Here is an 18313-nt window from a genome sequence, read left to right as displayed (position 1 = left end):
AAGACAATCCGATGATCAGCCGCTGAGCCCCCAGAGTCGACTCCCAGTCCCGAGGAGGCCGGCTGACACTTAACTGATACCTTCACTCAGTTAACTGCGCGTAAGGCGGCTGTGGCCCGCCGCCCGGCCCCCCGCCCGTCAGCGAAGGACCACAAGGCCTTTCAATGCGGCGGGACGTGCTGTGCAATGATATGCATTACGACGCTCATTACCATCGTACTCAGTACCCGGCGCCGTCACAGTGATGCCCGCCGCCGCATGATGCCGCGGTCCGCCGGTCCCGGCCGCCCGGCGCGGCCGGGATCCGGCGGCGGCCCGGCCGGGGACTCCCGGCTCCAGGGTTGACTGACTCGAGTACGATGCGCCCAATGGCTCTCAGGGCTGGGGTGCTCATCCTGCTGATGGCGACGAGAGCAGCGGGAGGAGCTGAGCATGGAAGCGCTTCACATGCGGAGGGAAAGAAGGAACTGCTACCATGTGCTGGCTATGGCTCTGCCAACCTCCTTCACTCGCCTGCTCCTGACAGCACCTTGCTGCGCGCCTTGCTCAGGAGAGGGACATCACAGCTGCCGGGGAGGAGGGTCAGAGGCGGTGAAAGCATGGACAGTTGTGTAGCAGACGAACCATCGTCTGGAGGCACTCGCTCCCGTCTGCTCTCTGTGCTACAATTCTTTAGGAGGGCCGGTTTTGATTTGAATGATGCTTACAAAAGTGTAACGAGCACTCCAGGGATCCGATATAGATTCCTTATCAAACGAATGTTTACGTACATGACAAGATTGATTGTTTCTTTGAAGGTTTCGTGCATCAAGATGCATTCTTGCCATCGCTTCTTGACATTGAATCGTATCAGATACGTGTTGTAGAATTCCTCATTGTACGTGGAATGCCTCCTTGGCTAATATCGGTCTGTACCATGTGTTGAACCGCCGCTCCTGTTGTCTATTCGTGATTCCTAATATTTATTTTTCTGGCAAGGTCCTGGGCTTCTTGATGGATGTTTGGAAGATTACACTAGAGGCAATCGAGCAGTACCTTCACTTCCAAGCGAGCCCAAGGTCAGCCTGTTGGCAATGCTCTCAGGCTCCCTGATGCCTTGAAACAGGAGAGCTGAGGGAATTCCATCACTGGAGGAGTATTCCTGTTGGCATGTGAGTCATGTCAAGAAGTTGACAAGCGGGCTCGAAGCCGAAGTGGAGGGTAGCTGGGAGAAGGATCGTCAGGAGGACCGAAGATACCCAAGGAGGATGAAACATCTAGAAGAGAAGAATCCTGATCTCACCGATGCCTTCAAGAGCGTGCTGTATGCCGGAAAGGTCTCTCTAGAGATGCTGTCTGGACCCCTTCAAGATTTCCGAGATGGAATTAGACAGCGAGCACTGAGCCCCGTTCTCACGGAGGACATATGTGAGCACGAGGTAGTCCAAAGTTTCACTGATGGCTGCATGGTAGGCGAAGGTCTGCAGAAGAATCTGGTGGGAAAAACTTTCAACAAGCTGGCTGAACTTCGAGCTGAAGGTTCACTTTGGTATCCTATGTTGTGCGTAAGTAGTTTCCAGTCGATTCATCAGTCGAGCGAAGTCTAACGAGGATTTTGTCCTCCACCCCATCCCGTAGCAAGACAGCACAAGACATCTTGAGTGACATCAAGTCGACCCGAGCCTCCTTCCCAGGTGATGAGCTGATTCCAGGAATCATGTCCTCGATCGAATGACCAAGCTGACTCATCCAGGTCCCTTCACCATCGCTCTCATCGGCAAAGGCGACACTGGTAAGAGCACGCATGTCGCAAACCTGGGGAACTGGCTTCAAGGAAAAGCGGGGTTGAACCCAAGCTTATCCACTCTCGACTTCACTGCTGAAGACTCTGCGTTCATGTATCGGCTACTCGTCGCCTGGCTTCTCTTACTTTCAACAGAATTAGTTCTCTAGCCAGCGAGATGGGATTAGATGTGATCGATACGCTTGCTATGGTACGTAGAAGTCTGACATTCTGAGAGTGTTTTGAGTGTATGAGGAGGAGGAAGACTTGAGTCTGCTGGAAGCAGCGTCATTGATGAGGAGAGCAGCGTACAAGCAAGGTCAAGGTTGCCATGTTGTCTCATCTTCTAAATTTAAGAGGCAGACAGCGACGTCCTCGTCTTCGACGCGCGCGGCTTCAAGGAATGCGGAGAATTCGTAACGATCGCAGGAAATGATAGTCGGTCAATGACAATGATCAACCAGGATCACCAAGAGATTTTGAACATGATCGATTGTGTTGGTGTGGACCTCTTGCTTTACGTCGTCGATGCATCATCAGGTGGGAGGTAGAAGAGTTCCCCAGGCGACCTGATCTGGTTGAAGGAGACCTTACCGACTACTTGGAGTTCGACAAATATATCCGAGAGTACAAGTGGAGCGATGCTCCTCGTGCAGTGTTCACGAGGATGATGGAGATGGAGATGAGCGAAGTCAAGAGCGAGACGCAGTTGTCAACAAGCGAGTTTAGACTGCTGCTGGGAAAGTCCAGTTTCCTCAGGTCAGGAGCGATTTCTTTGCACACGCTTCTGTTCACACAAATGGCAGAGAGGCGATGAAAGTAAGTGGAGCGACGATAAGTTTGGAGTCGGAGGCGATGGAAACGGGAGGCAAGATTGTAGCGGAAGGAACGCGCGCTCAGCTGGCAGAGGTCAGGAACCACCTCGAACTCGCTGCGACTGAGAGCTTCAAAGGTACGGGAGATGTTTCAGGTAGAGCTCAATGTCTCCATCGCCCACGCTTCATCCTGGGAGAGCTTGCAAGTCCCTTCCCCGCCTTCAGGTCTGCACTTCACGACCTCTTTCTTCATGTCTGCTCCTCCCTCTGATTTGCCGACCGGTTAACAATCGAAGATTCTCCAATAGGGACAACTCGGCGAACGATCATGCGAGGCATCATGGGAACGAAGTTGGACGTGAGAGGCACGAAACATTCTTGAAGAGGCTCACTATAAGGGCAGAGACGCTTGGAAGCTGCTGGAAGGCTGCTGGACTTTTCGGAGGAGACAGATTTGCCTATCTTGTGCGTATTGTTCATTCGAGCTGAGGGAAAGGTTGTAAATTAATGCAGGTGGACATCATGCGGGAAGAGCTTCCACGAGTTCAGCGACGCTACCGCGTCCTCCCTCGTCCGAGCAATTCTCCGTTAAGAAGTTAAAGGGAGGAGACGTAGACAAAGGTCGAAGAGAGTTGGCACGAGGCTGCACGAGGCATGCAAGTCACTTGCATCAACAGCAGACGTCTCGAGTTCCGCTTACCAGTCGTCAGTAGACGCCATTGCTCGAAGATTCGGCCACGAACAGCAAATGAGCTTCTCCCTCCTTGGCGCACTCAGCCGAGAGCTGACAACCAAGTCAGAAGCCGCAGGCCCTCATACCAGCGACTATTGCCTGAGCCGCAGACGAGGACGGAGAAGCAGGACGGGCGGGGATGCCGTCTTCATCCACGATCTCGTACACGAACTTTGACCCAAATTCCTTCATGACTTCGAAGATGACCTAAATGTCTCTCAGACCCTGCAAGTCTCGGCAAGAGACGCACCGCTTGCCGGTCTCGGATGATGACGCGTTTTCCTGCTTTCACCAGCGCATATGCCTGAAGATTCGTGGTCAACGAGGAAGAGATGGGAAGGAGGAGAGGACTGAGTTACCACACGGAGCTTTGGCGATTCATCGATCATCGCCACTGCACACCTAGGCTTGTATGTAACATCCTCAAATACGTATCTGCTCAAGCATGTTGTGAGGCAAGGGCAGGGGAAGAACTGCGATATCACTCTTCTCTTCCCTCTCGCAAGCATTCTTCCGCCATGATGTCGTGATGGAACCTGGCGGAGATTCAGACGAACGAACGTGAAATGATGGCCTACTCGTTGTAGTTGTGTGTAGCCTCTGGAATGCATGGATTCACCCCGACCTCGCACGAATGTCAGCCCTCTGCTTACGTCATCGCTGGCATCTACCTGCTTCGCGTATAGAGCCAGCGCCTGATTGTCGCGAGGGTAACAGGGTCCTCCATAACCATAGCCTGGCCGCATGCATATCGGCCCGATGCTCTCGTCCTAGTTCCCAGGTCACTCACTCGCACATACCCGGCTTACGTTCACCTTACCCAACGCCGCGCAGATCTCGTGCTTGTCTGCCCCAGGAGTCTTGTCTGCCAGATCCGCGACCATGTTGCAGAAGCTGATCTTGGTCGTGCGGAAGCAGTTGGAGCAGAGCTTAGCTATTTCAGCGCTTTCTGGCGACATGAGGCAGATGTGTGGACGTCGGTCTGCCGGGGCGATGCGTTCGTACACGCGCGTCAAGATCCTCCCGACCTCTTCGTTTGCTCGTCCGATCATCACAAGCCGAAACCATCCGCCTGTTTTGTATCCCTCGAGGATATCTCCCTGTGCTACAAAGGCAGGATTGTAGCTCAGCGTCGTGTTTGGGCAATCTCGTATCAGGAAATTCCCAGTCGATCGGATATACCCAGGCAGCACCGTTGCTGATATCACGATGTGTCGATGGGCGACCTTGAGCGTGTTGAGCTTGAAGAGTACATTGCTCAGTATGCTGTGATTGTAGAAATCTCTACCACCAGAGTTTGGGGTGGGAACCAGGATGAATATGACTCTGGCGTTCTGTACAGCCTCGGACATATCTGTCGTGGCCCGAAACTTTCGGCATCTCAAGAGAGCTTCAGATAATCCCGGCTCCGATGAATCGTTCTTTCTGCTGTTTACAGAGTTCACGATAGATTCATTCACGTCCATCCCAATGACATCGTATCCAGCTTCATCGAGGACAACTGAGAAACATACACCCAGTCGACCTAGGCCAATGACAGCAATTGTTTCCCAGGGATCTTGATCCATTGTACCGTGTTGGTTTTCTTTCATTTACGCTTCTGGTCGCTCTCTTATTTCGCAGCTGTGTCACTTTTTCTCTTTTACTTGCCGAGCAGTTGTCAGCGTTATCTTGCAACGTCTTCTGTCGATAATGGCCTCCTCTTATCACCGAGCTTCTCCTTCTCCTGGTTTCTTCTATCTTCAGACGATCTCTGACTTGCCTCTCCCTCTCCTCCTTCCTCTTCTCTTCCTCTTCTTGTGTCCCCGGACCCCCCCTAGCACCACTCCATGCGACTCATCCGCTCTTTGGGGGCTTCCGGCCGTTATTAACCGTTATTAGGTAGTACAACTGATGCCGTCGTTGCGATCAGGCTTGCCGGTCATCATCGAGCCGAACTGAAGCCTTTGAGTCAGTGATCAACTAGTGATGCATCACTTGATCACTTGATCACTCACTGTGACCGTCTGTTCGACGTGTGACCGTCTGTGCCTGTTCAGTCATCTGATCATCGGATCAGTGATAGCCCGGCCTCCATCGATCATCGGACTCGGGATGGCGGGCACTGCGGCAGTGTCCAGTGGTGTGAAATGGTTGAAACAACAAGCATACAATGACGACAAACACATGACATATTGACTGTCTACCGCTCTGCCAGTGCAGCTTGATATCACCGTGGTGGATTGTGAGGTGAGAAAGGCATTGCAAGTCTACCAGAGGAGAACTTTGGCAACGGCGCGTACCGTATCAAGGAGAGGTTACAACAAAGTTCAGTGCAATTGAGGAGAGGTAACAGCAGCTGCTTGTTCGGAGAGTTGTCAAAATAGATAAGCCTAATGCAAAGTTGGTCTCGCTTTGGAAGACCATTGCATGAAAAAGTTGGTTTTGACCACCACAGTATGCGTTTTCGTTCTCACATTTTCAAGCTGGACCTAATCCAGGTAATCCGAGAATGGATTATTGGTGGTACCTTGCCAAGGAGTTTTGAACAAGATGCGCAAAACGTTTCATGTTAAACGAAAGCTTGCGGTCAGTCACCTTCAGTTCCATCTACCTTCCAACCCTTGCAATCAAATTTGTTTAGAGTTCCATCGTTAGCGCAGGATCTAGGGAGCTGTACACGAAAATCAGATTTTGTGATAAAATAAGACGCAGAGGGTTCATCATTATGAATGAGATCAAGCTTGACCATTCTGTTTTTGATGACCCGAAATCATCTCAAATCTGATCATAGTAGCTGCAATTTTCAACAAGCCCCATCCAAATGTACAATGTTCATTGATTTCGAATTATCTCACAAAGCGTATCACAGGGAACACTTGATGCTGCTTTCAGTTTCGCGTGTTCCTTCCACCATGCAGCTTTCTTTTTCGCTTCCTTCGACAACACCCATTTCTTGAACGAAAAGTCAGTAAAGCAGCAAGCAAGGAAGAAGCAGGTGCACAAGAGTCGCAAGGCAAGAGTACTCACAACGGCTAGCTGTGGATTTGAAACGGCTTCAGAGAAGTTGGGGAGATGAGCGATCACTTTCTTCTTCGGCTGCTCATCATCCGTGAACGCGTTGAACAACTCTGCGAACATGGCGCTATTTCCGACTTTGCCGTTACAAACATGAAACGGAAAATGAATGAGAGTATCCGTGAAGGTATCCGTAAGAGTATCCGCGAGGTGTCAGGTAAAGATGTGAAAAGCCAGATATAGACCATGGCGGCATGGCAGGGATGGGATGAGAAGATTTAGAGGAGAGAGGAAGAGAAGAAAAGAGATGAGATGAGATGAGATGAGATGAGATGAGATGAGATGAGATGAGATGAGATGAGGTGAGATGAAATGGTGCAAGACGGGACAAGACGAGATGGGATCCGGATGTGGATGTGGACTGGGATAGAATAGGATGGGATGGGATGGGATGATACATTGTCACGTCAGGGAGGAAAGGGGACAGTGGAAAGAATGGACAAGAAAGAGGTGATGGATTAGAGGATCATAAACGAGAAGAGGCGAATGATTTTGAAGGAGATGAGGGGCTTGGCATGTCAATTCATCAGCTTGACTCTGGTGGATTGTCCAAACATCATCTTCCTTTGTTTGATGCTTTCTTACGTTTTCCCTGCACGTCAGGATTTGCACAGGCAGCTTGTCTGGGGTCTTTGATCTTTGATCAGTGCTTAGTTCGCCTATACAATGGGAGTGTCTGAGCCAGCTGCAAACACCTCTCCCGCGAGTGTCAATGATCCCGAGGATGATAAGAAAAAGACGCAGAAGGACAAGTGGAAGTCAATGTTCTCTCTCACAAATCCAGACCTTTGGATTGCAATCTCAGTGATCGTGATAATTATTTGTTTGGTAAGGATTTTCTTGGATATATCCAGTAACTCACATTGTTGTTCGTAAAAGGGGTGGTACTTTGGAAATCAGATCTTCAATGCCATCATACAAGGAAAGGATTTTTTTAGGGAAGAGTTGCCGTGGAGTTTGGTTGTCTACTACCTCGTTTTCATTGCTTGCGCGCTGGTTTTCATCCCCTATGGGCCTTTCTGTATTGCCATCGGTTTCATTTTCGGACTTGGCTGGGGATTTCTCATTCAAATGTTTGCAATCTTCATCTCCTCAGCGGTTTTGTTTGTGATTGGTCGCTACCTCTTCAAGGACTACGTCAGTCTTGTCGGTTCGATGGAGGTGTTTACTGAGTTGGCTTCTGTCAGGTGAACGATCTCATTTCCAAATCGGATGGAGCACATGTATGGAAGGGTTTGATGAAGTATATGGGGCAAGATTGGAAGGAGGTAAATCTTGCTCTCACTGGCGGGAGATATTTTGACATTGTCATTGCAAGGCCGCAAAGATTAACCTTCTGCTTTGCTTCATGCCAGTCCCATATGGTTCACACCCTTATCTCTTCTCTCTCACAACAGTTCCGTTTGAGCAATTTGTCTTCTTTTTCATGCTGGTATCCCGCACGACAGGGGCTGGGGTCGGAATGATTTGTGCGGCAGGGGATGATCCCAAACACGATTTTGAACTTGTTGATTGGTGAAGCGCTTTTGGAAGCTGCTGATCCCGGGGTGCAGTAGTTGGGCTGTTTTCCGCCTTTGCTAATACCTCACAGGGGACGAATATCTATCACTTCATCGGGACTGGCATCGCCATCGTTGGGATTATGATTGCTGTCTGGTACGCCAGCAGCATTGCCCAGGAGGTGAAGGGTCTTTGAATCTCTCGTACAAACATAACAGATGGACAGGTGCTGGAAGCGGCGGACAACGATGAGCCGCCGAAAGAGTCAGACAAACTGATACCATAACTTCCTTCAAACGTCTTTTGTCTATGTAAATGGGGAAAAAACAACCTGACAGAGAAAAGACTACAAGCTCATTTCGCACCCATCCCGCCGCTTTCATCGTCCGTGAGCTCTGCGAGCTGCTGGTCTAGACGTTCCATCTGCTGCTTGAAGTCTTGCTTCTCTCTGTCTGATTCTTCCATCAGCTCCTTCATGCGCTTCAAGAAGCCTTCGCTGTCGTCGTTGTCCGCTCGAGCCTGAGCAGCAATCTTGGCCATGAGGTCTCTTCGTTCAAGAAGCTGCTCGCCCAGTTCTGTTCGAAGCTCCTGCTGCTCATCTTGCTCGTCGAGAAGGTGTTGGATCTCATCCTGAAGCCTTGCGTTCTCCTCCTCCGTCTCACTCAGAGCAGACATCACTGTTGCAACAAACCCGAACGTCAAAAAGCAGCAAGCGTCACCAAAACAGCAAAGACGGCAAGCATGAGCAGCACATGTCACAAATTCTTGATCGCATCGCAAGTTCGTGAGAGGTACAAGGCACAAGAGCATGGAAGGAACCGACGCCTCCTACGCACCTTGATTTAGTCGCTCCATCAGCTCGGTGATGGTTCCCTCCGGGTCCTCCATGTCCTCCATGTCAAGCTCGTCCTCACTCAGCTCAGCATGCGGCGATCGGGTTGTCCCCGCGCTCTCAAGCAGGTGGATCCCGTCGTCCACGTGCCCCGACCCGTCGATCCTCCGCGACTCCTCCTCCTGCATAGCTGCCGAGCTGTTGCGTTGACTGAAAAAACGCCAGGGAAAAATGTGTTCAAGCAGGGCAGGCACAGAAGGCAGCATGTGCTTGCGACGCTTGCGAGAGTTGGCGATGAGACGCTAAGACGGAGGAGAGGAGATGGAGCTCCGGCCGATCAACGTGTATGACCTCGAGAGGTTCGCGGGGTCGTCGACCAACGTCTGGGAGAAGTTGGGCAAGAGGTCGTCAGGACCAGGGCAGAAGGATCATGGCAGGAGTCAGCATGCCGGCTTCACATCCATGCTGTGCCTGCAGTTCGAGAACAAGCCATACAGGAGCGCCTTGATCTGCGGGCATACCTCGGGCTCCATCCACATATGGCGGAAGCAACGGTCGGTGTTCGAGACTAAGGACTTGAGCAGCAACGGGGTGGAAGCGATCAAGCCATGGTGGCCGAAGAGAGACGACCAGCGAAGCTCGGAGATGACCAACGTGTTCCACAAGGCGCATGTCACCGTGCTGAAGATGCAGCCCAAGACAGACTACCTGTATACAGGATCCGCAGACCGCACCATCAAGCTGTGGGATATCTTTGAGAACGAGAGGCAGGCAGTCTTGCGACAAACGTTCACAGGGCATGGTGGCACCGTCACTGACATCGCCTTCGCTGCTCAGATAGGTGAGATGCTCCCTCTCACCGCTCGACGCTCCTGAACATGCAGAGACAGGAAACTCGCCGGGGCTGATGATCAGCGGGAGCACAGACAAGACTTTGATTGTATGGAAGAACGCGGATGGGCGGGAGATGATGTTGTACCCGTTCTACGTCAAAATGCGGGTGTTGGATATGAAGATCTGGCCTAACACTCTTCTCTTCGTGTCCACGAGGATGAACCAGGGAGAGTTGTACATCGGAGACAGTGAGGGAGAGATCAGGAAACTGAAGTTCGACTCTGAAGCTCAGGATGGGATTGTAGATAGCAACCCTAGCAAGTTTCATAACAAGAAGGTGGGACATCAGGTTGGGTCTTATAGTCTCTCTTTCGTTTCGATGAGTCCGGTTTCAGCTCGGCATCCTTGCTCTCGTAGCAGAGATCCACGAAGGCGTTTTGTTTAGTATCAGCAACGACACGACTATCAAGGTTTGGGAGATCGCTTCAGGCACACCTCGCAAGGTAAAGAGTCTGTATGTTGTAAGAGCTTACATGGAGTCGCAGTCGTTCAAGGAAGAAAACAGAATCGGATATGGGGTGGAGAACAAAATGATGCGATTTAACTGTATCTGCGTGAATACAGCTACACAGGTATCGGATGTGCCACGTCCATACTTGTCAATCTGCTCTGACATGTTATTTTGCTATAGGACATCATGCTGGGAGATGATTTGGGAATCCTGCACATCTGGAACTGGATTTCGGAAAACAAGATCTACATGGAGCAGGTTTGCGAGAACCCCATATGTATGAGTGACTGATTCGCTTGCTTCAAGATCACCTCCGAGCCCATATTGAACATTTACTGCACTCCGTCGGGATCAGAGGTCAGACAGATGATCGTTGGATCTAAGAGTGACGCATAAGATCAGATCTATGTGCAAGGCCCATCCAAAGTTGAATCCTTCTACATCGCAAGGGGAATCAAACATGTGTCTCTGAAGGGTCACGAGGGGCCACTGATCGGTATTGGATACTTACCTCCTGGCAAAGTGCAGAGATCTCCTCATCCTTTGCAGATCTCACCAGTATTTCAGGACAACATTTATGGTCAAAATAATGTCTTGCACTCATGCGCACTTGACAACACGATACGCGTTTGGGATCCCATCAACATGCAGTGCAAGTGAGTGATTTGAATGCGCGAAGAAGTTTTGCGTTTACGTGTCTCTGCAGCAATATGGTCAGAGAAACAAGAAAGACGGAAATCTCTGCTTTTGCCATCATTGAAAGGATCGGGAGCCTCGTAACAGGTGAACCAAGAGAGTTTTGCACTCGAAATGTTGACCTCATTATCACAACTCGTTGTGTAATCCTTGGACCTGGCAGGAAACGACGATGGCAGTTTGAGGATCTGGAATCTTGACAACGGTCAGCATTCCTTCACTCCTGGTCACTCCAACTCCGTCACGGCGATAACATCGGCCTGGACGGGGAAAACACAGGCGAGATCAGCCGAGTCTTGTAGTTGTTGCCAACTGACGGTGAGCAGAGCGATCCTTCTGGACGAGACTTTCTCTTCTCCTGTGGATTTGATGGAGATGTAAGTGATCGGTGCTACTGCTCTTTGTGAACCCTATTGCGCATCAGGTCCTCACCTGGGAAGTTCAAAACGTCAAGTCCAAGTCCCTGCTGTTCACTGCGGATGAGATTGAGAAAGCGAAAGCGAAAGCGTCGAGCTCGGAGCTATCCGTGAAGAAACTCATTCAAGGTAATCCCCTCGTGATGCCCCTCTGACTCATTGGGACCATCTTGAGTTTACCTGCATGCCGCAGTTGGCAAGACCAAGGCTCACACCTCCGAAGTTCTCTGCTGCGCATACATGCCTGCCTTCGTCAACCCGCACAAATATCCTCAGGGCTTGCTTGCCTCTGCCGGCAATGATCTCACGATTAAAGTATGGCATGTGAGCGATCGGCAAGAGCTTGAGCTTGCCTGCATGGTACGTCTGTTGTTGATTATCAAGCGCTCAACTCTAGCGAACAGCTCGATTCGTATGAAAGCATTGATGTCAAGCATCTGTGCCATAGAGATTCTATCTCGTATGCACTTGCTGTTGGGATATTTATGCACTTTATGCCTCACGATGCTGATGAAGGTGCATGGCCATAGACGGGAACTTTCTCTTCACGGGCTCAGACGACCATTCGATCAAGATTTGGGACATGTCAGGGAATCTGCTGATCAGGTTCTCTTTCTCGCCTGCTCTGCAGCCAAAGTGAATCGCTTGCAGAGTGCTGGGCGAGTCAAGCAATGGACACTCAGACTCGATTCGCAAGATGCTCATCATGGAAACTGAGGGCTTCCTGGTCTCCCTGTCTGTGGACAACGAGTTGAAACTTTGGAACTACACTAAAGCAGAAGTTCTCTGGCAGATCAAACACGAAGACAACGACATCACGTGCCCTCATTCTCTTGCTCCGTTATTTTGTTTCCTTCTGTGCAGCTGACTAGCGGTTCCTCTTCAAGGTGCTTTTGTTATGATGAATCGAAGCGAAGCTTGGTATGTGGAACAGAAGAAGCGACCATTATCACGATTGAGATCCCGGTGCGCTCTGAGCTCCGTCACATGCTCTTGCGCTCACATTGCATCTTTGGACAGGAGTTTGTTTTCAAGTCTGCAGGGCCAGAGCTTGTCAAGCAGCCCATACTTTCAGAAGACATCATCACATTGTCCAACGACGATGTCGAGACAGAAGAACAAGAGGTTTCGCTTTCAAATGGCGAGGAAGAGATTAAGAGTTAAGATAGTTACGGTTTGAAACAAACAAAAATTCCATCTGAAAACAAGTGTTCGTCAGTGGAAGGGTTAAACTCGTGATAGTGTAGAGGCGCGTAGGCGACTTTTACAACCTTGAATCGACAACGATGAATATTTTGAAAAATGATTTCAGAAATACAAATCTTTGACATGTCGACGGGGTTATTCGGAAAACTCTTTTGACTCAAGTCCTCCTTATCGCGCGTGCTCGTACAATGTATAGCACCGGAAGTTCAGTGACGATGTCCACACATGAAAGTCTCTTTCTCTGTCCCTTGGTATCGAGAAAGAATATTCAGTGCAGCATTGATGTCACGAGATACAAAGCGAGTTTTGAAACATTTGGTGGACTCACATCATTTCAACCCTCTCACCTGGCCCGTCTCTTGAGATGAAATACACCACCCCAGAGGACCGGGACGCGTCTGAAATCTTGTAGTTTTGTACCACATCGATGACAGTTTGCTGTCGTATGTCTCTCATCAACATCAAAAACTCGCTTCAAAGTTTTGCGGCAACGTTGTTTGATCCATTTGACAGGTACGGCCTTTTCATTCCTTCCACTAGCACTGAAAGATGCCCCCCGTATGCGATTATTGGTTCAGACAAACCCTTCCTTCTTCGCTTCATTTTTTCAAAGAAATGGTCGACAGCCTGCCTCTTGTGAATGTAGTCATCCTTGCCATCCCCCATTTCCTCTTGCTGTGATAGAAGTATAGGCCATCGAAATTAGCCGGTATGAACGGTCACTCAGTGTCGTGTTGGCATTTCCTCTTGCTGTAACGGAAGTTCACGGCAAACCACCAGATCATCTGCGGGTACAGGGATTTACTGGGGTACAGCACGGTGTATGTGGACAGGAAGCCCGGGGATGGCACCCAGCTCTCCCAGGCAGCCTCCACGGGGGATGGCTATCTAGAGGTCGGGAGCCTCTTCGAGGGGTATATCCAGCAGATCTTGTGTCTGTGAATCTCTACCTATCCAAGAAATGGTCCGTGAGCCCCCGCAAGGTGGACTCCGATGGAGACGGCACACCTGACCTGCTCCAACCTGCTCCAACCAACCTTCGCTACCAATTTATGTTACACCCCGAAGCTTTACGGGTTGCACACTAGCCAAGCGAATGCTCAAAGAACCTCCGCTGGATCACACAGATGGTGCTAGACAGTATTATCAAGCTTTATTGCAGCAACCACACCAACACAGTGAAATGCGTGGTACACAGAGGGAGGGAAGACAGACCACCTAGAGATGAAGATCTTGATCCTTTTATAGCCCTGTGGGAGTCCCAGGGGTAGTGGTCCTCGCTTGCACGAGTCTTCCTGCCTCGTGCCGTCGCTATGGCCCCTTTGGTCCATGCGCTGCTCCTGTTCTTGTTTCTACCAGAAAGGAGAGCTCCACCGGTGCTTGATAGGGAAACCGTCCCGGAGGGGTCCGACTTCTGAACCAAAGTAGCCGTTAGAGAATCACTGTCTTTCGTCTGGATAGTTGTAGAGGCTATCCTTGTGTGCTGTCCACATTTCGAGTGTTGACCACTCCTGTGTTGGGCTCGCTATCCTATGAGCTCTGATAGATCGGGACAACAACGTATACCCATTGCTCATCGGGCTCGAACGGTGCGGGAGGGGAGTGCCGTTTGTGTCAACCGGGGAAGTTCAGCTTCAATCTTCTTCTGGTTCAGTGAAATATGCGACTCATGGTAGTATTGTTTGCGAGTAAAACGATATCTCTTTATCTGACTCTTTTCTTGTCAATCGGCAACCTCGACCCCGCATTTCAAAACGATTCGCCCTGGATCAATCGATATAAAGCAATCACTGTCTGAGTCTCTACCTGCTCGATTGTTCGAGATTGTCCTTGTTGTTTCACTGGCCTTTCGGAATCTCATGAAGATCCGTCACTTATTTCTACATTGAAGTGGAATAGGTCCCATGATTCTTGAATAATCATCCCGTCACGCATCATACCGTACAGTACGTGGATGTCAATTGTGACGAACTGACGACGTATACTATTGATCGGAGCCAAACTGTCTCTTTTGTGTCCACCATCCTTGTGTTAAAAAAACAAAAGCATATAATGTTGGTGTATAACGTTGCCCGCACCATGTGGTTATCGATCATCGCAAAGTCCTTTCGTCTGTTTCCTTTGTGACTGTTGAGTTCATACTCAATCGTTCACGTGACCAAGTGACCATGTCATTTGTACCTTGTAGTCCGAGGATGATTCTATGGTAATTGATGAAATCCAAAACAGTTTGTTTCTAATATTTGCGTTTCGATTTGAATTTCCACCCATTGATCATTGTTCTGATATCGAACATTCCGTCGTTCTTTTTGTCTGAGAAAACATGATTTGTATCGCCCCATAGCCTAATATGCTTGATCTGACGTGTATTGACAGTGAATCTCCTATACGTCGCGAAATTTGCTGCACATTTGTTTGTGGCGTACGTCAATGCTTGTGCGCCAACGTGAATACGGTTCAGTTCCAATGCGTGCAAGTGCTTGTTGGATTGCCAAAACTCAGTCAAAATGCTGAAATTTGTTGTTTTTCTACCACGATCAGAGCTCATACTCGACAAAAACAGCAACGAATGAACGTCAAAGCCTCTACTCTCCTGATTGTCCTTGTACTGATTTTTAACTTAACTTTGAGTAAGATCTTAAAACATCTCGTATGCGCACCATATAGGGGGAGGGGGTCCTTTCCTTGTAGAAACGTGGGGTGGTACCATCGGTATTCCACAGAGGTAGGGTACAACAAAAGTTTGTGGCTCCGAAATGGCGGGAAGATGGCGTATGAGGCGAACGGAAGAATTAATGGATGAACACATAGAGACAGTTACGAGCGCTGAATGGATTGAAAACTATCGATCTCATGATGGAGACGGGATCATTTTTGAAAAGAGAGACAGGAAAAGAGACAGAAGCAGAGATCAAGATCGAGATCGAGATCGAGATCGCGAAAGCCTCGGAAACATCGATAAATACGATCAGATGCTTCTGGCAGAAGATTTGCAATCTTCATATAGATGGGCGGTGAGTTCGTCAGTCATGTACAGATAGATGTTTTACGTGATTCTTGGATAACTTTTGGATGTTTGATTTCAGTGCGTTGGTTTCCAAGCGTTTCACCAGTGCTCAGAGTCTGAGCGTTGGGTAAGATCATGCTGATTGTTGGCCACCTGATCTTAGCACAATACCCTAGGAGGATCCTTTGATTGTTGATGCTTTCAAGAAATGCACGTCAGGCTTGATTTCTTGCGCTGCAAAGCTCGTCTCTCCAGAAGTGCTTGCAAAATACATGCAGGATTACTGCATCTCGAAATATGACAACAAACAGACCATGGCAATTGACGTTCCTCAAACTCAATCAAACTCCAATGAAAACATTTCTGACAACATTGAAAAAACTTTTGAAGGAACAGATTGGAGCGATATGGCATCTTTCATCATTGATCAGTCTGCATTGCCCAGCTTTGCTCAAGTCGCCAGTTTAGAAGCGGCCAAACAGTTGTTGAAAGAGAGTATCATTCTGGTATCTCACTGGTTTCACTCTTGCATTCATAATGTCGTTGTGAACAGCCTTCTAAATATCCCGAACTGTTCAAGGCAAGTTATGTTCTTTGGTCTGCACGGTACTAAATAAAATGATCATGAACTTGAAATTTCAGGGAGTGCGGCAACCATGGAAAGGGATCCTTCTGTTTGGTCCACCTGGTACCGGGAAAACAGAGCTAGCAAAAGCAGTTGCAAAAGAGTCAAATGCCAATTTCATGTCGTTATCTCCGAGGTGTTGATTCACAAAAAAATCATTTGTGTGAACTGAAAAGCAAGCAACAAGCAACGTTCTTTCGAAGTACATTGGAGAAAGTGAAAGGCTTCTGAAACGAATTTTTCAATTTGCAAAGGTATTCCTCACAAATGTTTCTCACGATCATGATGAAATCATTTGCAGAACCAGTCCCCGACTGTTCTGTTCTTTGATGAGGTCAGCATTGTACTTTGCAAATTTCCTTGTTTGATTTCAGGACAAAGATCGACGCCCTTGGAATAAGTAGAAACGGAGCAGAGTCCGATCACAGTCTACGCAGGCTCATGGCAGAATTGTTGCTCCAATTCAACACTCTTACGACCGCAGATCGAGTCATGGTTCATGAATTGCGTAGCAGTATCTCTTAATTGATACATATTCGATTAGGTTCTAGCTGCTACAAATCGGATTCAAGACATTGATCCAGCTTTGTTACGGCGATTCGAAAGAAAAATTCAAATAGGATTGATGAATCAAGTAGATAGGTTAAGGCTTTTACATTTGAAGATGGGCGACACGCCTATCGCATCAGATGTCGATCTGCAATGGGTGGCACAAAGCACAGAGGGTTTCAGCGGTGCTGAATTGGAGCTTTTGTGCCGTGAAGCCTCGATGTTTAGTAAGTCGAAGCAAGCGCTGTCAATTCTAATCAGCTTGGTAGGTGTAAGGGAATTGCTACAAGATGAAGAATCTCTTCTACAGGGGAATCATCTACTACGGCCTGTGGAAAACAGGGATTTTATGAGGGCGCTAGAAGCAATCAGTCCGACGGGCCGAGATTGTCAACTCCCTAAACGGTTGAGGAGCGATGAAGAAGGCATGGACCAAAGAGCAGTTGCACAAAAGTGCAAGGAATCCACTTCTGACAGGATCATCAAGGTTGAGAACTAAAGATCTACATTGTTGAAGAGGGATTTTCGTTTATCATGTTCAAAAATCTTCCAATTCTAGCTGGTCTCCGCCGCATGCACCTGAAGGTATGGAAACTTCGCACAGCACATCATCGGCAAGCACGAACATCGAAGTCAAGTCTTCCGCGTCTTGAGGAAGTGACAATCGAGTCAAGGATTCATCATGTACTTCTCCTGTTCGGCCTTCCACACCTGCTTGGTCGGGCAAGATTTCCAAGTCTTTGTTCAATGACCCATCTACCGCACTCTCAGTCTCCTTGTCGTTGGCCTCGTCGACGGGGCCGTCGTCTATGACGATCGTTTCATCAGCATCAGTCTCCCTGATCGCCTTCTCTCTGGATGCCTCGTCATGGTCTTGGGCTTCAGAATCCACATGACTGTCGTGCATGTTTTTCTCCTCCACTTGACCTGAGTCGATTTGGTGGCCAACAGAAGAATCTTCCTCCATGAAGGAACGATTCATTGCGTTTTCCGTTTCAGAAACATCCATCATCGCATTGGTGTCTTGTGTCTCGAAGTTATCGTTGCATCCTTTCCCGCTAGCCTCTGCGTTTGGTCGCATCGAGCTGTCATCTTGGATCGCAAGCATTCTACGGTCTTTTATGTTGGTCTTGTCACGATTTGATTCTGAATCTAGTTCAACGTCAGCATGACTGACATCTTTGTCCGAAGGGGAATTCTTGGAATCATCCATACTTGCAGACAGCTCAATCAAGGTTATTGTAGAGTTTGCATCTTTTCCCTTCGTTGTGTCGTGGTCCTCCTTATTCTCCACAGTGTGAATGGCGTGTGATGGTTCCTGCACTTTCTGAGATTGCGGAGGTCTGATTCTTTTCTCATAACTTTTCCCCTTCCAGATTCCCACAGCTGTGCATAGGACGCCTTTTCCGGAACTGGTGCCGGTTTCATTGTAGGGCGTATTCGTGCTTTCGCAGAAACGTTTACAGGTCCAACCGAAAAGTTCGGTGACAGGGCAATCGATGCTCTCTATGAACACTGGCTTGGCCTTGTCTGCACTCGAAACCTGTAGACTGACATCTATTTGAAGACGAGAATATATCTCTCTGTCCGCGTTGTAAAGCAGCTCTCTCAATTTGCCAGCTTTCATAAATGAAACGTTCAACGATTCAGTATCATTTTGGAGGGAAATTTGCACAATCATATCATACATATTCTGCACAAGATTTTGGATTGAGTCCATGACAGAATGTGATTTTTGGACACTGTTGTCATACTTAGATCTGATCCTCT

The 18313-nt window shown here is 48.8% G+C and overlaps 4 protein-coding genes across 4 annotated transcripts; 3 read left to right on the top strand and 1 right to left on the bottom strand.

The window, feature by feature from the left end:
• Nucleotides 1–993: 993 nt before the first annotated feature.
• On the top strand, nucleotides 994–3169 carry GUITHDRAFT_120800 (hypothetical protein; the record flags this gene model as incomplete). Its single annotated transcript, XM_005819938.1, has 11 exons — nucleotides 994–1058; nucleotides 1106–1407; nucleotides 1453–1528; nucleotides 1692–1771; nucleotides 2126–2178; nucleotides 2227–2302; nucleotides 2347–2521; nucleotides 2569–2714; nucleotides 2886–2935; nucleotides 2981–3042; nucleotides 3091–3169. 11 exons carry the CDS (start codon nucleotides 994–996, stop codon nucleotides 3167–3169), a joined length of 1164 nt encoding a protein of 387 aa, XP_005819995.1.
• A 221-nt stretch (nucleotides 3170–3390) lies between these two features.
• GUITHDRAFT_158939 (UDP-glucose/GDP-mannose dehydrogenase) lies at nucleotides 3391–4878 on the bottom strand (the record flags this gene model as incomplete). The annotated part of the gene is made up of 7 exons (XM_005819937.1): nucleotides 3391–3402; nucleotides 3561–3614; nucleotides 3670–3745; nucleotides 3796–3846; nucleotides 3889–3935; nucleotides 3982–4080; nucleotides 4126–4878. The coding sequence occupies 7 exons, from the start codon at nucleotides 4876–4878 to the stop codon at nucleotides 3391–3393; spliced, it is 1092 nt and encodes a 363-aa protein (XP_005819994.1).
• A 2090-nt stretch (nucleotides 4879–6968) lies between these two features.
• On the top strand, nucleotides 6969–12357 carry GUITHDRAFT_166570 (hypothetical protein). Its single transcript, XM_005819936.1, has 25 exons — nucleotides 6969–7195; nucleotides 7268–7528; nucleotides 7555–7635; nucleotides 7686–7799; nucleotides 7846–7914; nucleotides 7959–8048; nucleotides 8336–8658; nucleotides 8925–8965; nucleotides 9007–9540; nucleotides 9584–9870; nucleotides 9929–10036; nucleotides 10079–10165; nucleotides 10225–10302; nucleotides 10351–10401; nucleotides 10612–10700; nucleotides 10751–10827; nucleotides 10904–10980; nucleotides 11067–11117; nucleotides 11165–11285; nucleotides 11350–11516; nucleotides 11561–11616; nucleotides 11673–11762; nucleotides 11808–11975; nucleotides 12029–12122; nucleotides 12177–12357. The coding sequence occupies exons 1-25, from the start codon at nucleotides 7034–7036 to the stop codon at nucleotides 12318–12320; spliced, it is 3420 nt and encodes a 1139-aa protein (XP_005819993.1). The 5' UTR covers nucleotides 6969–7033; the 3' UTR covers nucleotides 12321–12357.
• A 3431-nt stretch (nucleotides 12358–15788) lies between these two features.
• Nucleotides 15789–16766, top strand: GUITHDRAFT_44749 (hypothetical protein; the record flags this gene model as incomplete). Its single annotated transcript, XM_005819935.1, has 7 exons — nucleotides 15789–15875; nucleotides 15923–15953; nucleotides 16016–16130; nucleotides 16182–16248; nucleotides 16296–16328; nucleotides 16376–16489; nucleotides 16539–16766. Coding segments are annotated over 7 exons (675 nt in total), but the record flags the coding sequence as incomplete, so codon positions are not given.
• Nucleotides 16767–18313: the final 1547 nt, after the last annotated feature.

This window comes from Guillardia theta (assembly GCF_000315625.1).
Source record: "Guillardia theta CCMP2712 unplaced genomic scaffold GUITHscaffold_198, whole genome shotgun sequence".
NCBI classification, from domain to species: Eukaryota; class Cryptophyceae; order Pyrenomonadales; family Geminigeraceae; genus Guillardia; species Guillardia theta.
This window is presented reverse-complemented; position numbering and strand designations above follow the sequence as displayed.

Bases quoted from the DNA above. Each gene is read 5' to 3' on its own strand.
- GUITHDRAFT_166570 (XM_005819936.1), top strand. From the start codon at position 7,034: ATGGGAGTGTCTGAGCCAGCTGCAAACACCTCTCCCGCGAGTGTCAAT. The intron at 10,402-10,611 runs GTCAGACAGATG...CCAGTATTTCAG, and splicing joins GCACTCCGTCGGGATCAGAG to GACAACATTTATGGTCAAAA. The intron at 10,981-11,066 runs GTCACGGCGATA...GACGGTGAGCAG, and splicing joins CTCCTGGTCACTCCAACTCC to AGCGATCCTTCTGGACGAGA.